Here is a 22,284-nt window from a genome sequence, read left to right as displayed (position 1 = left end):
AGTGAAGAGGAACTAAAAAGCCTCTTGATGAAAGTGAAAGTGGAGAGTGAAAAAGTTGGCTTAAAGCTCAACATTCAGAAAACGAAGATCATGGCATCCGGTCCCATCACTTCATGGGAAATAGATGGGGAAACAGTGGAAACAGTGTCAGACTTTATTTTTCTGGGCTCCAAAATCACTGCAGATGGTGACTGCAGCCATGAAATTAAAAGACGCTTCCTCCTTGGAAGGAAAGTTATTGCCAACCTAGATAGCATATTCAAAAACAGAGACATTACTTTGCCAACAAAGGTTCGTCTTATCAAGGCTATGGTTTTTCCTGTGGTCATGTATGGATGTGAGAGTTGGACTGTGAAGAAGGCTGAGCACTGAAGAATTGATGCATTTGAACTGTGGTGTTGGAGAAGACTCTTGCGAGTCCCTTGGACTGCAAGGAGATCCAACCAGTCCATTCTGAAGGAGATCAGCCCTGGGATTTCTTTGGAGGGAATGATGCTAAAGCTGAAACTCCAATATTTTGGCCACGTCTTGCAAAGAGTTGACTCATTGGAAAAGACTCTGATGCTGGGAGGGATTGGGGGCAGGAGGAGAAGGGGACGACAGAGGATGAGATGGCTGGATGGCATCACTGACTCGATAGACATGAGTGTGAGTGAACTCCGGGAGTTTGTGATGGACAGGGAGGCCTGGCGTGCTGCGATTCATGGGGTCGCAAAGAGTCGGACACGACTGAGCGACTGATCTGATCTGATCTGATCAGTAAGAAAATCAGCACACTGTGGTGTATTCATACAGTAGGAAACCACACAACAACTTAGACAACTGGAGTTACATGAGCCAGCGAGATAAATCTCAAAAAAAATGCTGAGTGGAAAGAGCATGGGAAGACGTCATCATGCAGTTTAAAACATAAAACCACACACTATATTGTGTGTGTGTGCACATGTGCATGCACGCATGTGCACACACAGGATCAAATTCAGAATAGTGGTTACACTTGAGGAGGGAAGAAGAAAACTGGATAAAAAAGGAACACTGGAGACTTTAGTCATATCTAGTATTTTATTTCAAAACAAAACAAAAAAATTGAAGCAAATGTGGGAGATAGTTCAGATGTTACAAAGCCAAAAGCTAGGTACAGAGGGGATGTTCACTATCTTACTTTCTACGCTTTTTGGGAAGCTTGATGTATTTCATAATTTTTTACAAGACATACTCCCCAATGATTAATATTCCTCATTATTAACACTATCTTACATGACCTTGTACTATGGTTACTAATCTACCTGTCCTATTTGGGTTCTAGAAAAACAGGTTTCACATCTGATCCACCTCTGAGTGCATACTCAGCCCTCCCCAACACACACATCCATGGCTCTCTGGGCTTCAGACACCAGGTTAGGAGATGCGGACGTCAGATTGAAGTTAAGTCATGGTCACCCAAGGCAATAAATGGATAAACAGAATCTTTGCCTGGGGTGGCTAAGACTATGGCCTCAAGATAAGGACTAAATGCAAAGTCCTAAAAGTAAAAGAAAGCAAACAGCTCGGTACTGGAAGCAGGACTGAGTCAGGTGCACCAAAAGAGTGAAAAAGAAAGAGAAGCACACCTAAGGGCATGAATTTGTTACTTCATCCAGCAAATATTAATAGGCATTGACTTACTCTGTGCCAGACATAGCATTAAAGGCTGGGGATGCAGCAGTCAATAAAACAAACCAAAATTCATGCCCGTGTGGCCCTCACCTCTTAGCAGAGGGAGACATACAATAAGCAGCTTAAATATCGAGTATATTAGAAGGTAGCTAAATAGTAAGAAGGAAAAGCAGGGCAGGAAAGAAAAACGCAGCGGCTGTGCAGGAGGCGAGGAAGGGCTGTGCATGCGGGTGCTGGAGAGCCCCGTCTCCACGGGCTGGCCAACAGGAGCGCATGTATGTGCAGCAGCCTGCCTTCTGCCTGTTGTTTCCACATGCTCCGGGCAAGGATGGAGGCTGCAAAGGTTCAAAGCAATATTCTGTTGAATAATTAAATGAGTGAGTAAGTGAATGAATGTATATGACTAGAAGATGAAAAGGAAAATATCAAGAACATGAAAACAGACTCTGATGTTGTTAGAGAAACAACCCTTGGCAAAGCACATAATTTATTAATTCAATTATCAACAAAGTAGTTTTGAACCAGAAATGAGTAATGTAATTTCTAGATGCTAAAGACACAACGATGTGGAAAAAAGACACGGTTCCTGCTTTTATGCAGCTTAAGGTCTTGCAGCAGAGACAAAAACAAAGCAGCGATACAGTATGAAAAGTGCTGAGGTGGAGCCACACCACCGCGGATGCGAAAGCATGGTATGTGTTTTCACAGGGAAAGACGCCTATGTAAGACTTCCCAGAGGAAGAAATCTAGACTGGACACGAGCAATGAGGTGTGGCCATGCTAAGAAAGGAAGACTATCCCGAATGGCAATGGGTAGCATGTGTAGTGACCAGGGCTAACACAGGGCAGAGAACCAAGAAAAGTTCATCTTAGCTCTGACCCTGAATACGAAGCAGGTATAGTGATAGGTTCAGGGCTTTCTTGAGGGAACTGGGTAGCCATGGAAAGTTTTATACAAAAAAGCATGTCATGACCATACCTTCAGTTTAGAACTATAACTCTGACCGTATGTAGAGAATGCATTGGGAAAGAATGAAGGCAAAGAGACCTTTTAGTAACCTGCTAAAATAAAATAATCCAGCTGACAGATAGCCAGAAAAGTCAATGCCAAGAGCATGTGCACGCTATTATAATCAGAGAAAATTTATCACTGCTTGGGCCAGATGGTATGTTCATGTTCTCAAAACCTATTTCTCTATTGCGGCAAAAAAAAAAATCACATGTGCCAATGAATTATCAATGTCTCTTACCCAGAAGGTAGGAAAACTGCATTGAATCCTAGACCCTAATAGAACAGGGCTATAAAAATGTGATCAGAGTTGTGCTTGGTAATAACCTTAAAGTCATAATGCTCTTCCCTAAGCGAGCACGTTCACGGCACACCCTGTCAGTATCCGATAACAATTTGCATCCTTTCCCTTCCCCATCTTTCCACCCATTTTAACAGCTTCTGAGACCTAGAGATTCATGCCTGACTGTATAAGAGACAAGCGCAGCTTTTCAGCTGAATAAACAAAGAGACAATGAGGGCAATGTGGCAAACAAGGCTGCCCACTCAGATATTTTCCAAAGTAGGAGTTCATGCTGGGAATCCCTCAGCTGGAAAGCCCAGGGGAATAAACATTCCAGATCTATAACTGAACCAATATCAAAGACCTGTTTCATCAGCACGACCACTTCTGCTAATTGTTGAGTTGGCATTACGTAAAACTTTGGGGAAATTATGAGGTCCAAGGGCTTAAAAATTAAAGAATGGGGATTTAGAGGTTGGTACAATGGGCATTTTGTCATCAAAATTGGCACCACTCAAAATGGAAGTTATCTGTACGTCTGAGTAAATTCTAAAAGCCTAAGGTTTGTGTCACCTATGTAGCAGATGTAACATGTTTGACTTGAGTGATGCAGCATTTGGGCAGCTTCTCTATCCTTTTTTCTCATTCAAAATGAGCAGTACATTCCTAACCAGGTCTGCTGAGACACCCAGGGTGCTAGTGAATGGAAAACAGACTCTTCAGTGACCAAGCAACCCATATCCTGGAATTTGAAAAGAACTTTTTATAATGAAATGTTCTTCTATCAATAGACCATTTGCTTCAGTTGTTTTCATAGTTGCAACTGACCCTCTGCTGGAGACCAAAACCTCCCCTGTATTAGCCCTAAAGTCACTCCAACCAGCTAAAAGTTAGGCTAGGAGATAGGAGGGGGAAAGTACTTTAAAATTCTAAGGCGATAAAAGAAATTAGGTGATCAAAAGGAAGAATATCTTTGTTACAAAAATAATGTGGCCACAGACATTTTAAAAGGAATATAAATAGGAAAGTTCCTTGAACTCAGCAAATCCTTATGAACTTCCCTGTGGTACAGTGGATGAGAATCCTCCTGCCCGTGCAGGGTACACAGGTTCTGCCCTTGGTCTGGGAAGATACCACAGGCCTCAGAGCAGCTAAGCCCATGTGCCACGACTACTGACCCGTGCCTAGAGCCTCTGCTCCGCAGCGACAAGCCGCCGCAGTGAGAAGCGCATGCTCCGCAGTGAAGAGGCGTCCTCGCCCACAGCAGCTAGAGAAAGCCCGGGTGCCCAACAAAGACCCAGCACAACCCAAAGTAAAATTTCTGTACCTTATTCTACCCAATTAAGGGAGTCCTTACACTGTTAGTTTTGAACTAACAGTTGGGCTATATGAGGTATTTAGCAATGTCAGAAATGATAACAAAAAATAACCAATTTTCATTACTACTCCCCCAGACTGATTAATCATGTCTCTAGGTTTAGCTCTAAAAAAAGGAAAGGGGAATTCCCTGGCAGTCCAGGGGTTAGGACTGGTGCTTTCACCGCAGGGGCAACTAAGATCCCACAAGCCACGCGCTATGGCCAGAAAAAAGGAAGGATTCCTCTCCCCAGTCATAAAGAAAGCGTTTTGATGATATTAAAAAATTGTTCATATTCTCATTTAGATACTTAAGAAAAATAGGAGAAGTTTTACATTTTAGAAATACTGTCTGAAATATTCATAGACAAAATGATGTGATTTTTAGGATTTGTTTCAAAATCAAATAGGAGAGGGGTAAATTGGCGGGGGTGTGGATGAGGCAGGACTGGCCTGGATGGCTCTCCAGGCGTGCGACATAGGTGTGAAAGAGGCCATTACACTGGTCTGTCATCTTCTATTTTCAAAATATTACATAATAAAAAAAGTTTAAAGTGTCTTTGTGCTACTTTCACAGGCATATTTTCATAGATGCTCGTGATACCAAGTCACTCACTGACCCCCTCTTGTTCAAGAGGTCAGATTTCAAACGTGCATGCTAGGCGAAAGCTCTTCACCAAGATTCATTTGAGTAAGGTAGATTGATTCAAACACAGTTTAGCAAAATTTCCTGAATGTTTGGAAAAATATGAGTTGCTATTCCAAAAACAATTTTAACAACTAACACGTAGGGAATTCTTTCCTTATGCTTCCACTGTTTTAACATTACCTCCTAACAGAACTCACAATTCTATGAAGCAGGCTGACAGACTGAGGGTAAGTGATAGAACCAGGATTTGAATCCAGACAATATGACTTTAAAGCCTGCATTTTTAACCCCTAATGGCTGGATCCTTTGAGGCTCACCTAGTTTGGGTAGTGTTGGAAAGAATTAAGAGAATATGGGAAGAAAACTACTTTCAGGCTTGAAAATATATATGCATTGCTTTGTCAGAGAGGGCTTCCCACATGGCTCTGTGGTCAAGAATCTGCAATGCAAGAGATGCCAGAGACTCAGGTTCGATCCCTGGGTCAGGAAGATTCCCTGGAGAAGGAAATACCAACCCACTTCAGTATTCTCGCCTGGAGACTCCCACGCTCAGAGGAGCCTGACTGGCTGAAGTCTATGGGGTCACAAAGAATCTGACATGACCGAGTGACTCAGCAGGCATGCACATCTTGTCAGAGGAAGCTAAATATATGATGGGGGAAAAAGGAAAAACTCTGGAGCTAGGTAAACGGAATGCTGAATTATAGCTATTTGTCATTCATTATTACACAAATACCTCTCTTTGCAGAACTTTAATATTCCCATCAGAACAACAACAAAATGGCATGAAATATGTTAACTCACCTTATTGTGATAAATGTTTTACAACATAAATGTGCATCAAACCATCACATTCTGTACCTTAAACTTATATGATGTTACACATTAATTATATCTTAATAAATCTGGGGGGAAATCTCTCTCTTATCCTTGATTTCCTCATGCACACTTTTAAGGTTTGAGATAAGGATAGAAAATGAAAATTTAAGTAAAGGAATCTAACACCTAAGTCTGCTAAAGCACGTGTGTACAAGTCCATCCCTCCAGCAGACTGGAAACACCTAAGTCGTCCACCTCTCTGTGCTCAGCTCCGCAGTGCCTGGCACACAGGAAACCCCTGGGTTTGTTCAGTCTGACACCAGCTGCATGAAGAGGCCGAGCACCATTGCTGGCTCGTTTGTCGGGTCTCTAATTTTAGTCATCTAAGTCCGTGTGTTATACCAACAAGCAAAATAGGTTTCAAATGTTTGCTTAATAAGAGAGGATAGAAAGCCAATTCATGTCCCCCTCCTATTATTACATTATCTTAGCATTTAAACCCTTTAATCCAAAATTAATGCTGGGAAAGATTTAGAGAGGCAGTCAGTGGCCTCTAATTATCTTTGTTGGGGATCACTTTTAGGAGTATCCTGCAGTTTCCAGACTGACGCAAAACTCAAACCCCACCATGTCACTTCAGGGCTTACAGTTCCTCGTTGCTTTCAGAATCGGTTTCTGAGCACGACATACGAAGTACTGCCTGATTTGGCAAGCGCCGGCTGTTCCAGCCTCAGACCCCACCAGCCCTGTTCCAGCCGCACACGCGCTCCCCTCTCCTATGAGCCGCCCAGCACTCCACATCCCTCAACAGGCCTAGCGCGTGCTTTCCTACTGCCACACTTTCTCCCTCCTGCACTTGGCTAATTCCTGTCTGTTCTCAAGACTCCGCTCAGAGAAGAGTTCCTCCAGAAAGGACACTGTCTTTCACGCCTCCCCCTTCAGGTTTGAGTGAGGAGTTCCCTCTTTGCTCCTGATGCATGTGCGTACCACTCTGGTGGAACTTATCCACCTGTAGTCTGATTTTCTGGATCAGGACAGAAAACAAACACATCTCACTTGTCTCTCTAGCATCTCTCCAGCCCAGCACTAGGTACACAGCAGGTAACCAACAATGATCTGATAAATGAATAAAAAAACTTAATTTTGTTGACACAGAAAGCCCAGTGTAAACTTATTGACAAAGCATACCCTTTTCTCTATTACTTAAATAAAAGTGAATGTAAAGTCTTAAGCTGAACCATCTAATGAAACATAGTTGAAAGGCCAGTTTTAACATGACGAGAACCCCCACCTAGGAAGAAAAAACACATGAAAAAGGATCTGAAATCTTGTCTGATTAACAGTAGAAAAAGAGAGAGAGAGAGAGAGAAGGGAGAGAGCAAAGAGAAAGGAAGTAAAGAAAAGAAAGAGGAAGGTACCACTTCAGACTGATTAAGCAATAAGGAAATACAAAGTAACAGCTTGTGACACCTGTGGCTTTATTTCCTGAAGACTACTTAATCACTGGCTTTAAGTTGTTTATTTCTAAATGAGTGATCTATTATCAACCGAAAGAAATATAGCAAAGAGAAATGTTTACTTTCTCATCAATTGTTTAAAAAAGGACTATTGTTAACAAGAAAGATCATATGCTAAGAAAAAGAATTTTCCGAAACTAATTTTAAATAAAACATTTTTTTGGCTACAAATGTCTGGCATCCATTTCTAATTTCTCAATAGAAGTTTAATTCACAAGTGAAACAATGATAAAGGCACAGAAAAGCTTTTGTAGTAACTCTGTATCATTATTTGTTACTGTGTCTGTTTCTGACAATCTTGCCTTTCACCTGTCCTACCAGCTGGAATGGCCCTTGGTTGGGTGTATGCTATCTGTCCTTACATACCATCCTGACTAATGTATATAATATTACTCATCTGACTCATAACAGGTATCTGCGTCTTCTTTTCTGGAAATGATCCACTGTACAGATCAAGAAAGCTAACAAAAAAATGAAAGTGAAATGAAAATAAACAGGCATAGTAATAGGTGAGGATGTGCTTTGATCTTTCAAATAAAATACATATTTCCTACTACAAAAAAGAATCAAGAGGAACACCAAAGAGGATGGGAAACAGGTCTACGGTATGCACAGAAAAACAATGACTATAAATCAGGAAAGAGTGACGATGGCAGGGGCAAAAAGCTGCATTAAAACTAACAGGCATTATGGGAAGTTCCCTGGGGGTCCATGGGTCAGGACGCTGTGCTTCCACTGCCCGAGGGCCAGGGTGTGATCCCCGCTCGGGGACTAAGATCCTGCCTGCAACGCTGTGGCCAAACAAACAAACAAAAACTAGCATGGGTTGGGAGGATAAACTAGAGCACACCCTGCTTTTAGCACATTGTTTTGCCCTAACAGAAAGCACTTCCAAAAAAAGAGGGATCTGGGTTTGAATTCCAGCTCACTAGTACTTCCGAGCTATGTGACTATTGAGCAAACAACTTAACCTCATCTCAGACTCAGGCTCTTTGTAAAATGGGGTATTACTACTAAATTGGAATTGAAAGGATCAGCAGTAGAGTTAAAATGATTATAAGTAGTATTCCAATAAGTAAATAGGTATTCAAAATATAAAAATGAAATGAACAGCAAATATTTAGAAGGTTGACCCCATTACTTCACGGCAAAAAAAAAAAGAAATGGCGGAAGTAGTGACAGATCTCCTCTTCTTGGGCTCTAAGATCACTGCGGACGGTGACTGCAGCCATGAAACCAGAGGACGAGTGCTTCTTGGCAGGAAAGCTGTGACAAACCCAGACAGCATGCTGAAAAGCAGAGACATTACTCTGCTGACACAGGTACGTATAGTCAAGGCTATGGTCTTCCCAGCGGTCACATCCAAGGGTTTTATGACAGTGTCATTTCCAGAAATAAAGAATTTTTATTTAGGAATATTCATTTATTCTTTAAGTATTTTCTCAGGTTTCAACATATGTTAGGAATGAATCTAGGTGCTGGGGAGACAGTGGTTTAAAAAAAAGAGAGACAGAGAGACAAAGACAAAAATCCCTGCCCTTCTGGAACTTACATTCTAGCGGTGCTGGGCAAGGAGGATTTATGCCTTAATTCAGCTCAACTATTTATTGAGTACTTACTATGTACTGAATGCTGAACACTATCTCAGGGATGTGTTAGAGAGTACAAACATCACTAAGACATAGCCATTAAAGAATAAGGTATGCTGCTGCTGCTGCTGCTAAGTCGCTTCAGTCAGGTCCGACTCTGTGCGACCCCATGGACGGCAGCCCACAAGGCTCCCCCATCCCTGGGATTCTCCAGGCAAGAACACTGGAGTGGGTTGCCATTTCCTTCTCCAATGCATGAAAGTGAAAAGTGAAAGTGAAGTCGCTCAGTCTTGTCCGACTCTTAGCAACCCCATGGACTGCGGCCCACCAGGCTCCTCCATCCATGGGATTTTCCAGGCAAGAGTACTGGAGTGGGGTGCCATATAGAGGAATCAATTACATGAACAAGTAATACTTAAACTAAGAATCCTTAAAAAGCAAGTAATCAAAAAAAATATGTACAGTAATATTAGAATATATAAGGTAAAACAGTATAGGAGGTTGCATGTTTCTCAAGGACAAGTAAGTTTATTAGGTGAAAAAAGGGATGTGGCGGACCTCTGTTTTCTTTTGGGGGTGGGGGGGGCAGCCTAGTATCATAGTATAGTGAAGTCGTAGTGAAATTGCTCAGTCGTGTCTGACTCTTTGAGACCCCATAGACTGTAGCCCGCCAGGCTCCTCCGTCCATGGGATTCTCCAGGCAAGAATACTGGAGTGGGTTGCCATTTCCTTCTCCAGGGGATCTTCCCAACCCAGGGATCGAACCCAGGTCTCCCGCATTACAGGCAGACGCTTTAATCTCTGAGCTACCAGGGAAGCCCGTATCATAGTATAATTGCTACTAATTCCTTCCTATTTGGGGGAATTCTCCAATTTCCAATTTTTAAGGCTTGCTATTCCACCACAAAGGTTCTCAATGCCAGATTATTGTTTTCCCTAGGTATTATCTCTAGCTCCATGTCCTGAATTTGGTTCCCCTGGAGATTCTGTGAACTCTTTACTAATCGTTTAGTAAAGTCCGTTTCTGACTAAATCAACGAGCATTTGCTTCTGTTTTAAGGCCTGTATTCAAACTGAAGAGAAGGGCCATTCCAGGCTGAGGGAACAGCAGAAGCAAAGTAACAAGAGGCCAGTTAGCTTAGCGATTAAGAGAGGAGGCTTTGAGGCTACACAGATCTAAATTTAAATCAAGGTTCTACATTTACTAGCTGTGAGGCCTTGTTCAATGGATTTCAACTCTCAAAGCCGCCACTCTTGCTTAGTAAAATGGAGATAATTAGGCAAGGTCATTATAATTCATTTAAAGCTCTTTAGCAACTGACACAGAGGAAAACCTCCAAAGATGACTGTCTTATTAGTAATAATGATGACGACAATAAGCATGGCATTTGGGGGGAAACAGAAGCAACTCGAATCTGTTGGAATTTAAAGCACAAGGTGAAGGGTGGTAGGAAATGAGGACAGACACAGACTATAGAGAAGTTTTAAGACGTATTAGGAAACCTAAGCATTAATGGTCACTCATGGCAAATACAGAGGAGAATTATACTGACGTATACATGTCATCTCAGAGAAGGCGATGGCACCCTACTCCAGTACTCTTGCCTGGAAAATCCCATGGACGAAGGAGCCTGGGAGGCTGCAGTCCATGCGGTCGCTAAGAGTCGGGCACGACTGAGCGACTTCACTTTCACTTTTCACTTTCATGCATTGGAGAAGGAAATGGCAACCCACTCCAGTGTTCTTGCCTGGAGAATCCCAGGGATGGGGGCGCCTAGTGGGCTGCCGTCTATGGGGTCTCGGACAGTTGGACACGACTGAAGCGACTTAGCAGCAGCTGCAGCATACATGTCATCTTAAATTACTAACCAGAAGACTGATATGACCAGGTTTTGCACTGTCTACCTATTCGCCACAACTATAGTTACATAGTTCGACTTGACCACAGTGTAACACTTGAGCACTAGCAGGAGGTAATAATATACATAATTACTGTTGAGTAATACTGTACAAACTGAAGCTATTTCTTTTTTTGGGGGGGGAGATGCATATTTTTTTAATTGGCAGATAACTGCTTTACAGTGTGGTATTGGTCTCTGGCATAGGACAACATGAATCAGCTTTACGCACACACGTCCCCACCCTCCTGAGCCGCCCCCCACCTCCCGCCCCACCGCGCTGGGCAGTCACAGAGTGCCAGACCGAGTTCGGGTGCCACACGGCAGATGCCCACTGGCTGGCTCTTTTACGCACGGCGCTGCATGTGTGTCATGCCGCTCTCTCGGTGCAGCCCACCCTTTCCTTCCCCGCTGTGTCCACGTGTCCCTTCTCTACATCCCTGTCTCCATTCCTGCTCTGCAGATGGGTGCAGCTGTACCATTTTTCTAGATCCCACATGTATATACATGTATGCATTACTATGCATATTGGTCTTTCTAGATCCCACATACATATACACGTATGCATTACTGTGCATATTGGTTTTTCTGTTTCCCACTTATGAAGCTATTTGCTTCCAAATCAAATCCTCCAACACTCTGTATATCATCCATCAGTATATTTGCAACTGGTTCAGAAACGGCTGGTTCTGACTTGAAATAATAGCTTCTCCTTGTCTCATCTGAGAGACAACCTGCCCTCCAGTGAGGAGGGAAGTTTATAAAATGGGATGGGGAAATGCACCCTCGGCTGACTGCAGATGTCACAAGTCTGAGATTCTCCCATGACTTTCACATCGTCAAACATCACCTGCTACTTTCTGCAACACATTGTTTGGCATCAGCATCTTGATCGAGAGTCCATACGAAGTTGAAGATGAAAGGTTTCATTGTCAAGTTGACAACAATCAATACTATCATTTGCAGTGTGTGGTATGTCTTGCCAAATGCTAATAAGCAATACATTGTCTCTGTCCTAATCCTTCTGGCGCTGAGTAGACCATCTCATAGCTACTGTTGAGTTCTGCTGTACATCCACATTGAGTCTGCCGCTTCCTTTCATCTGATTCCTACCATCATCCCCTCTGCCGCCTCCACTCCACACCCGTATCTACCTCTGAGAAACACTCTTTGATCTAATTTTGATTTTCACAGCAGTTCCTGCAATCAAACCTGAATCGAACTGTGTAATTCAGAACAAGTGCTGAGGAGGGCAATGCATGGGCTTGCTGGGGAGGAGGCTAGGGAGGTGACAAAAATGGAACCCAAAGTGTGCTCTGCAACCACGGGACGCTTTATTTCATCTTCTGCTTCTCCCATCTGCTTTGGCACTGCAGCACAGTTTAGTCAAAAGGGAAAGAAAAAAAACAGACTTTTAAGTCAGACAAAGCTGGGTTTGAATTCTAGGTCAACACTCAAGAACCCCATTAGGTTGGTACTATCATACTCATCTTACAGACGATGGTCTAGAAGCCAGTGGTATAGACGTGACGTGCACTGTATCTGTGCACACAACAGGCTTCCTTTTACAGTTAGAGAAACTAAGGCACAGACCCATTTACGAAAAACAAAAAAGAAAACGTGCTCGGGAACTTACAGAGTGAGTGGAAAGGAAGACGAATGAGATCTTCTGACTGCTGCTCCCCTGATTAGCTGGACCATCCAGCCCTGCCTCTGTGGACAAGTTGAAGCAACAAACTAACTTAAAAAGTAAAACCAGTTGAACAGGATGGGTTTGCAGGCAACACACCACCAATCCAGTATAATAATACCCAACAGCCAGTTTGCTTTGTGGTTTTGGTACACTCTGTAACTATTCATTAACCCACACAACATCAAGGGATGGTGGGCCTAACCTGTTACAGCAGTTCATATAGAACGGGTAACTCAAAAAACACTGTAGACTTATAAGGAATATGAAGTCACATGAGAAATCTACAGCAAAAAAAAAAAAAAAGATGCCCAATGCCTTCCTCTAATCAATCCTCAATACAGATGCAAAACTGAGGAAGCATCTTGGAATATGAAGCAGTCCATCTTGCCCCTCATTGTTACCTTTAATAACCCTTCCCAAACTGCCATCTCATCTCTATACACAATGGATAGGACTGAAGAGAATGGAAAAGCTACTCAGTTCATGCAGTTTCCTTCAGAGAAGACAACTTTCCCTAGAATGTTTAAAGGAATTTCACTTTAAAAGATCATTTCCAAAAAGGAACTAGAGGAACTAGAGAACATGCTATTCTCCTTGTGATTAACTCCTAACCTCTTCTTTTTGCTCACATACATCAAATAAAAACTACAGATTTTTTAAAATAAAAATTTAATAAGATCCTTGGTAATATGTCAGTCTCTAAGCATGCAAGACTGAAACAAAAATTTCCAAAATCAGTTATCTAAAGAGTCTAAAATTTACTAAAGAAAGGTTATTGAACATTCTCTAGCCAGGCTGAAAACATACCTACCCCTGATCATTTGCCCTGTGACTGGGCAGGATACATTCCTTTTTCCAACTGAATAAATTTCCCCTTTCCTCAGTGCTGTCTCCCTGGCAAGGATATCATATAGAGCAGCTGTTGTATTACCAGTATAAAAGCAACCCCATCTGATCTGACTGAAAAACATATGCACAGACTGAAACCAAACTTTTGGGAGCTCTGTATCTCTAGAGGAAGAGATAACCGAAGAGCTTCTACTGGTAAAGGCTGTGGACAATGTCATGAATTCAAATTCTGCACAATTTAAACAAGAGCTATTTCCATAAGCTGCTTTAATTAATTTTAAGTTTGTGCTTTAAATTCCCTAGACAGAGTGAAATGGATAAAGAATCAGCTGTTTTCAGACTTTGTTAAGATTTCAGTTAAACTTTTCCTGAAGGTACCAGACCTTGGCTGTGTCATCACGACCTTGACTTGGCAGGTGTCAGGAGCAGCTTCCTTTTTTGGGTACCGTCTTCAGCAGTCTCCTTTCTTCAGAACCACAACTCACTGAGGCCAAGTAAACGTCTGAGGTAGACCAAAGCTGATGAATCCATCACAGAAATTACAATTAAGCGGCCCAGGGTAACATCGCTTGACTTGATCACATATAACTGAAGGCTCATCAAGTGTATCATAACTTTTTACTCATTTTTTATATTTTATTCATTTATTTTTATTACTATAAAACTGGGTACACTGATTTAAAAATAAAAAAAAAACTTGGAAAATCCAGAAGAATACAAAGAAATGAAAACGACCCATACTCGCATTACTTAGCTTCCGCCACCTAATTATTTTGGTATATTTCCCTCCTCCTATGTATACTGCTTTTAGCATAATGTAAGCATTTTAATAGATGCATAATGGTTTGGAGATTACCATAACTTATTTATTATAGATGGGGTCACAAAGAGTCGGACACGACTGAGCGACTGATCTGATCTGATTTATTATAGAATTTTAGAGTAGGAAAATTCCTATTTCAAAAATCTCTACTGAAAAAACAAATCCAATGTATAAATCAGATGAGAGAGAAGCTGATTAATTAATTCTGTCATTCAAAAAAATCAAACATTTGTTTCTCAACCAAATTAAATCATTTACATTGCTATTTAGCCCAAATCCATCTACCTAACAAAAACAACTCATATTACTCATAAACAAAAAAAGAAATCTGCTACTTATTTAAAGTACTGGAATTTTGTGGGTTTTTTTTTTTTTGGAGGCAGATAACGTCTGCTATGATAATTGTTTTTTCTGTATTATTCCTCAGGAGAAGCGGGGGGAAAGCTGGGCAATAAAGAAGATACAGAACAAAAATAAAATCTCTTCCTTCATTTTTTTAAAAAAGAAAGAATTAATACCATATCCTGAATATTGTATGAACTATGACATTTTCTTACAAGTGGGCTTAATAATCTAAGTTAAACAGACTTTAAAAGCAGATCCATAGGAAAAAAGTCAAAGTCACAGAGAAAGACAGGTTTTGTTCTGAGTGCAAAGTGTTCAGCCCTGTGCACCCTGTTACCAGGACATCTTCAAGGACCTTTTGTTCCCCGGCAAAGACTTCTTAGAAGAATTAGGCTTTGAGGAGGCACTGAAGGAGGACAAAGCGGGAATCTGTTAAGTAGAGACGATAATTTGGTTCCTTAAAGAACATGAAAGAATGGATGGGTCCAAGAAGAAGAGACAAGAGAAAGTGGGACATACAGAGGAGTTTCAAGTGAAAAAAAAAAAATGAGCAAGGAGAACAGAGGAAAGATTTTATCCTAGTGAAGAAAAAGTAACAGGAAAAGATTTTTCTGACAATAATATTTATTGTGGAACAGTGGCATTACTAGAGGGTATTTTGACACATATTTATCACATGTACTTGAATAGATACAGGTAAAAAGATTTGAGTAAACCTTTACTGTGATTCAAACACATATGTATCCAGACATACTTTTTATCTTTTTCATGACAATTAAAAAAAAAAAATCTCCCCTCAAAGTTACTAATGCAGTTAGGGTAGTTGTTTCTAGTGAAAAGCAGATAAACCAAAACACATACTTGAGAAAAAGGCTAAGTGACTACAGAAGAGATACCTGAAACATAATCTCAACATTATTATTAAGGATGTTTATATTATATCTAAAGAAAACACACAAAAATAAAGATCAAAGCAAAAAGCATGAATTGAAGCTATTTTTAACTAAAACTATCATCTAACAGTCTTTCTCCCAAACAAGATCTTACACTTCTATTCTCCTCTGATCTATTAAGTGCCCTAGAGCAGTAATCACTCTACCCATAATTTACCCATCAGTAAAAACAGTACCATGATATTTTTCTTCCATTCTGTTTATAAGGGTGCCAAGATGTCTGGAAGTTAATATATACATGTTTAGAAATTCTGAGATGAAAAGTAATGCTCACTTCAATTTTATGAATCTTTAAAAAAAATCAAGATAAAAAGACATAATCAGGTTATTTCAGTGTGTAAATTTTCAACTAGCCAGAAGGCTCCCTGGAGACAGAATTCAGTAGATTTGAAACTAATGCTCTGGAGTTTAACTATGCTGTTCCAGAAACTAATCACACTAAGGAATTTCTGCAGAAATCTAGGCATTTGGGTCAGGAATAAGACATAGTAAACTTCAGAAGTCCCTGGGCCTAGCCCTAAAGACTACAGGCAATCCTCTCTATCACAGACAATATTAGAACCTAATCAAAGGAAGAACTGGAGCTCTAACTGTAAAACATTGTAAAACAGAAGATTTGAGGTGAATAAATAGCACATAAGAGAATGAAGAAAATCTTTCAGACTAGTATTCAAGGACAAATGTTTTTAGTAAAATAGTTTCCTTCTCTCATCTGCTATGTAACTCTTTCTTTAAATGCCAATAGTATGGATTCTGGAACCAGAAAGGCTGGGTTTGAATGCAGACTCCCTCACAGCTGGGCTTCTCTGAGCCTCAGTTTCCTATCTATAAAATGAAGATAATAATAACACCTAACTCGATTACACATAAGTCTTGTGAGGATTGAGTAGAGTAATATATGCAAGGCTCTTAAAACAGCACTGCAGCATAGGGAGCACCACATGTGAGTGTAAGCGCTATTTCAGTGGTCCACAGTCACTCAGAGCTGCTGTAAATACCAGAAGAGCCAAAGAACCGAAGGTTTTTCTGTTATTCATTTGGCAGCAAAACCTGACCTGAACAAACACAAGGTTATTTATAGCCTTTTTAAAAACCCATTCAGTGTGAATATACACACATTTTTGCTACAAATACCTTCATGTGTTTGATTACATAGGATGCTGTCCTAGACTTCACTGGGATGTACTTATTAACTTCCTAAAAATCAGAAAAATTCTAAATTCTGAAACACACCCAGCCCCACAGGTTTTCAATAAAAGTTTATGAACAGACATTATCTTTGAAGTCTGAACAATTTCTGTGTCCTTAAAATGAATGGTATCTTCTTGAATAACCATAAGCAAATTAACACCCTGAACTTAGCTGTACAGAATTTTAGGATGAAGAAAACATTTCCCAGTACAGACAGGAGGGCCCTGATTTCCAGAATGTTCCTTTCAAATAAAATCCATTCATAATATTTTATTTACACGCCACAGTAGTCAGAGCTTTCAAACTCTAAGGTTTGCTTGGGGGGAAAAAAAAAAAAGTCTCATCTCTTAACTTAGATCACAAATAAATGATTAAGGCTCCTTGGGGGGCAGTCATGTGCCCTGAATCATGGGTACCAAATCATCGCCGAACTGTAGAGCCGGAAGAGACCCTCAAGAACTAATCTAAACCACGATCTCTCCCCTTCCAAACTGTTTTATCATCCCTAAATGTACTCTCTCCTGTGAGGTAAGAAGGCCTGCCCTAACGTGTCCTTGGACTCTGTGCACAGGAACACCCTGCAGGTGAGCGTGAAGAGACTAGGTGGGGTACGCTGACAGACCGCAGGCCCAAAGTGATGGCTTGAACCTAACACAGTACATTTTACATGCTTGGCAACTGTCTCAGTTTATACTTTAGAGGATAACAAAGAGTTTCTAAGTCCAGACTGAAGAAAGACTCGTCTAGTATGTGTTTAAAAAAAAAAAGACTTAAGTATCTTAATGGACTCAATGAGTCAACAACGTAGTGTGGCTGCCAGAAAAGCTCCTGTGATCGGGAGCTAAGTGCATCCACAGTAGTACAGCATCCAGAAAGAATGAGGCAACTGCCCTCTCTACCACGAGCGGGCCAGAGCACAACCGGGGGTGATGTGTTCAGCTCTGTGCTCCACACTCCAGGAGAGACACAGAAAAACTGAAAAATTCCCTAAGAGGGGCAACCAGCAGAGTCTAAGGGAATCTGAAACCATTTCACATAAAGAACAGTTGAGGGAGCTGAAGTTATTTAGTCCAGACTCCGAGGGAACACGATCACTGCCCACAGATCCCTGAACTGTCAGGGTACAGAGAGAGCTGACTTGTTCTGCGTGGCCCCGAAAGGGCAGAGTCAGAACCAGCTGGTGTTAACCACAAAGAGAAATATTTCGGCTAAGTCCATGGAAGCATTTCTTGCAATGTAGAGCCACGTTAGGAGGTACTGGCTTCTAAAGTCCTATCTAGCCCTGAAGGTCCATAATTTTAAAAATCAAACATTTATCATCACTTCAGTCTCTTACTATCAATAACTGTTATACTCTAGTATCACAGCCTCCCCTTCACCCTTCGTAAAATGTCCTACCCAGCCAACCAATCAGTCAAATGTTTTGCCAGGACCGTGGGAGGAAAATGCTTGCTTGCTGGGCAATTAGTTTCAGTTTGCAGATCAGTGTCCCTGTAAACAAAAGAGGGCCCTTACTGAGGGGTAGGCAAGAGCTCTCAACTAGATCTTCATGGAAGAAATTCTTATTAATTCAAAGAGCAGCCAGAAGACCCATCTAGACACATAATATATTATCAATGGTGTTCAGTTTTATATGAACATTAAAATAAAACACCCTGTACTCATCTTCCCAAAAGCCAGAGAATCCAATTTTGCCAACCTCACTAGGTCTTTCAAATTCAGTTAGTACCAGGTCTTTCAAATCTCTTTCCTCTGTCAAGGAGATGTATTTACTGTTTAAAGTAGACTAGAGCCCATGTTCAGATAGAAAGACCATACTCAATCACATTACTGTAAAGCTAAAGTTGCGCAGTAAAGCAGTAAGCCCCCAAAGGCAGTCAGCTGCTGAGAACTAGACAGAGGCGGTCCGTGGTGACTTCACAGAAAACCACACGCGACAGAAAATCTACAGCACAGCAGAGCTACCAAACTCGAGCATCTTAAAATTTCTGTTACCCGAAGACCATCATAGACATAGGTATATGGTAGTCCATGGAAGTTACTAAAGGCCTGGAACAGTTTCAATGGCAAATATTACTCAATCCAGCTTTGCTTTACTTACAATCGATTTGGAGTCTACAAAACTCCAGACGAGGTATTAGAGAATATAATATAATGGACTAATAATATAATATGATGGATTAAACAAGAACACATTCTTCTCTGTGCTTTTTAAAGTGAAGCCAAGAAGCAATCTAAGTATCCATAAACAAGAGATTGGTTAAATAGATTATGATATATTCTTATGATGAAAAATACAACTGCTGAAAAGAATAAGGTACTCTTTAGGTACTGACATGAAAAAAAAAGACCAGGATACACAGTTAAGTGGATATAGCAAGTTGCAAAACTCTACGGCTTACAGTATATACACATAATTAATATATTTAATATATATAATTTATATAGTATTTCATCTTGAGCTTTTAAAAACTATTTTTAATAATCCTGTGTTTAGGGACTTCCCTAGTGGTCCAGTGGCTAAGACTCTGCGCTCCCAATGCAGGGGCCATGGGTTCGATCCCTGGTGAGGGAACGCATCCTGCACGCCACAACTTGCCTCTGAGAAAAGATCAAACTGCTAATAGTAGTAACATTTAAGGACTGACTGGAACTGGAAAGTAGTAGAGTGGGTGGGGGGGACTTTCACTCTTTACTTGTGGACTTTTGGTTCTTGGTAATTTTTGCAGGTAAAGGTTATCTTTGTGGACAAATGCTATGAGTTCCCCATATGAGGAACCTGGAATAAGCAAATTCACAGAGACAGGAAGTAGAATGGTGGTTGCTAGGAATAAGGTGGATGGCCGGCCATTGAGGAGTTATTGTTTACCGGATACAGTTTCAGTTGGGGAAAATAAAAAAAGAGTCCTGAAGATGGATGGTAGTGATGGTTATACAATTTGAATGTGCTTAATGCCACTAAACTGTACACCTAAAAATGGTTAAAATGGTAAATTTTATGTTATGTATATTTTATCACAAAGAAAAAGCAACATAAAAGGAAAAAAGTTTACCTTTGTGATTTAAAAATAACAATGCAAAAATTATTAAGGTAAAATAACATCAATTACACAGACTTATGATATACTAACCTTTCAAAAGAAGCAATCTTCCTAAATAAACACTACTGTGTGCTTCAAACTTTGGAAAATCTAATTTATCCTTTTCTATTACATTTTACCTGGAGGAGGAAATGGCAATTCACTCCAGTATTCTTGCCTGAAAAAATCCCATGAACAGAGGAGCCTGGCAAGCTACTGCCCATAACGTCGCAAGGAGTCAGACATGACTGACCACACATACTACCATTACATTTTACTAAAACAAATAAAAATCATCACAAGTCTCTATTAGGTTTCTCAAATGCTTTCTGTCCCATTAAAAAAAAAAAAAAAAAAACTATCATACTGATAGCTAACATACATACTGAGCTAATTCACTCTGCACCCAGAACTATTGTTCTAAGTGCTATAAATGCACTAACTTAGTTAATTTTCACAGGATTTCACAGCAAATTTCATAGGATTCACAGCAATCCTATGAGCTAAACACTATTATTATCTTCATTTCTCAGATGAAGAGAGGTTAATTGACCTGCCCAAATTACACAGTTAATAAAAGGCAGCAGAGATAGGATTCAAACTAAGAATGGAATCGAGTCCATACACTCAAATACTACGATTCCCGCCTCTCAGTATCATGTTGGTCTCTCCATAGGGAGGCCAAAAGAGGTTACAGTCAAAATCCAGCTAGATAGCACACTCCTTGAAGCTGGAAGAAATACCAACTTGGCTTTTTATGGGTGAATAATCTGCATTCCTACTTATGTCAATGCCAAGCTCCAACCCAAGACTGGACTGTATTAAGACTCATAATCATGTGGGAAAACTCTACAAATTCAATTATAGTCCAAAGTCCATACCTGACCCCACAGTAAATCACTGAGCCTAAGAATTAGGTCAGAGATCCATTAATATAAATCCAGCTAAAGGCAAAATGGTTTGGACAAATCAAACCCCAACTCAAAGCAAAGGAATTCAGAAACTCTTGTCTAACATCTTGACAAGACAGGTTTTATTTGTTTAGTTCCAGGCCCACTTTAGATCTCAAGAGGAAAAAGAACAGAAGTTGTCTCTAACTTTGCTTGAAGACTTTCAATCAGCAGGAAGAAGAGCTTTATTTTTTACCAGGACTCAGATAGAATTTGGCTTTTATCAACATCAGCAAAACTGAACATCCCCCTTAAGGAGGAAAAAATGGGCCTCCCTGCTTAAATTGTGTATTTGCCCAAACATACTGACTTGTAATTGAGGAAGGAAAAAACAAAACAAAAAAACGGTGCAAGGAAGGGATTTAACCTAATTTATAAATGTGCTCAGCCTAGATATACACCTGTCCCAAATGACTACTGAATCCATTCATTTGCAGGGAAAACATGGATTACAATTTCTTTTTTCTTTTGGCCTCAAGTGGTCTGTACTACTGTTTGTAAACAAAATCCTCTCAATATCTTTTCCACCTGTCACATGCACGTCTGATATTTACATGAACAAGGAAAGTGGAGCCTTAGGAGGAATCCCTTCAATTTCTGATCTATTGGTCGCAGGAGGTACTGTGCTGGTTTTCAAACTTCCCCAGATCACCCAGGCGGAGGGGCACGGTGAGCGAACCGAACCCAAAAGTTTGCGACCATCCAGCGCGTCTGACAAAGGCAAAGACAGCGCTGTTTGGAAGGAGGTGCGATGCTATCCACGCAGCAGTCGCTCCCCTCCCAAGGAAGCACAGCCCAAGTGGGGGACAAAAGGCTTTCCAGATTGGGGACTGGGGAGGGGGGTGGGGCAGGCTATCTAGAGCTTGGACCTCCCCTTGAAGTCGAAATCTGGGGAACCTTTGGGGGCCAGAAATGCTCCATTCCAGCCAAGAAGCCCAACGCTAGAAGGACGGGCAGCCGCGGGGAGGGTCCGGCGGTCGAGGAGGCGCTGGGACTCACCTGGGGGAGGCGGAGAGGGGGCTTCGGTGGCAGGTGGGGTGGGCGGGACGCTGCTGCTGCTGCTGCCGCCGCCGCCGCCGCCGCCGGGGAGAGCCGAGGTCGGGTTCGGGGGAGCGGTGGGCGCCCGCACCGTGGTCGCTACAGGGGTGGTCGGCGCCGGGCCAGTGGTCGTCGAGAGGGTGGTCGGCGCGGGTCTGGTTGTCACCCAAGGGGTAGTCGGAGTACGTTCCACCGCAGGAGGTGTGACTCGCGAGGGAACGAGCGGTGCCTGAGAGGTGGTCCGCGCGGGCCCGGCGGCGGTGGTCGGAGCCGGCCCGGCGGTGGTCGGAGGAGGGATGGTCTCCGGGGGCTGGGCTGAGGAAGACGCAGCCTGGGGTCGGTGGAGGGTGGCGCGCGGGGATCCGGTCCTCGGGGCCTGGGCTGTGGGAGCCGTGGCCTTAGAGAAAGGGTGGCTGGGCTCGCCCCCCAGCCGGGGGCCCGGCGACGCGTCCACCTGCCCCGCGGCCCCGCCGCCACCGGTGACATTCCCCGCCGAGGTGGCTGAGGCGGCGGCGGCGGCGGCGGCGCACAACAGGGCGAGGCCGCCCAGGCTCGGCAGGCTCCTCATGGCGCGCTCGGCTTCGCC

General features: G+C 42.0%; 1 protein-coding gene across 1 annotated transcript in view; it reads right to left on the bottom strand.

Annotated features, from left to right (window-relative positions):
• MEGF9 (multiple EGF-like-domains 9) overlaps positions 1–22,278 on the bottom strand; it is an 81,327-nt gene extending 59,049 nt beyond the window's left edge. Inside the window, exon 1 of the mRNA XM_010848428.1 lies at positions 21,660–22,278. Coding sequence (XP_010846730.1) covers positions 21,660–22,266 — 607 coding nt within the window. The 5' untranslated portion in view covers positions 22,267–22,278. The remainder of the gene's footprint in view (positions 1–21,659) is intronic.
• Positions 22,279–22,284: the final 6 nt, after the last annotated feature.

This window comes from Bison bison, unplaced genomic scaffold, assembly GCF_000754665.1.
Source record: "Bison bison bison isolate TAMUID 2011002044 unplaced genomic scaffold, Bison_UMD1.0 scf7180017864266, whole genome shotgun sequence".
NCBI classification, from domain to species: Eukaryota; Metazoa; Chordata; class Mammalia; order Artiodactyla; family Bovidae; genus Bison; species Bison bison.
This window is presented reverse-complemented; position numbering and strand designations above follow the sequence as displayed.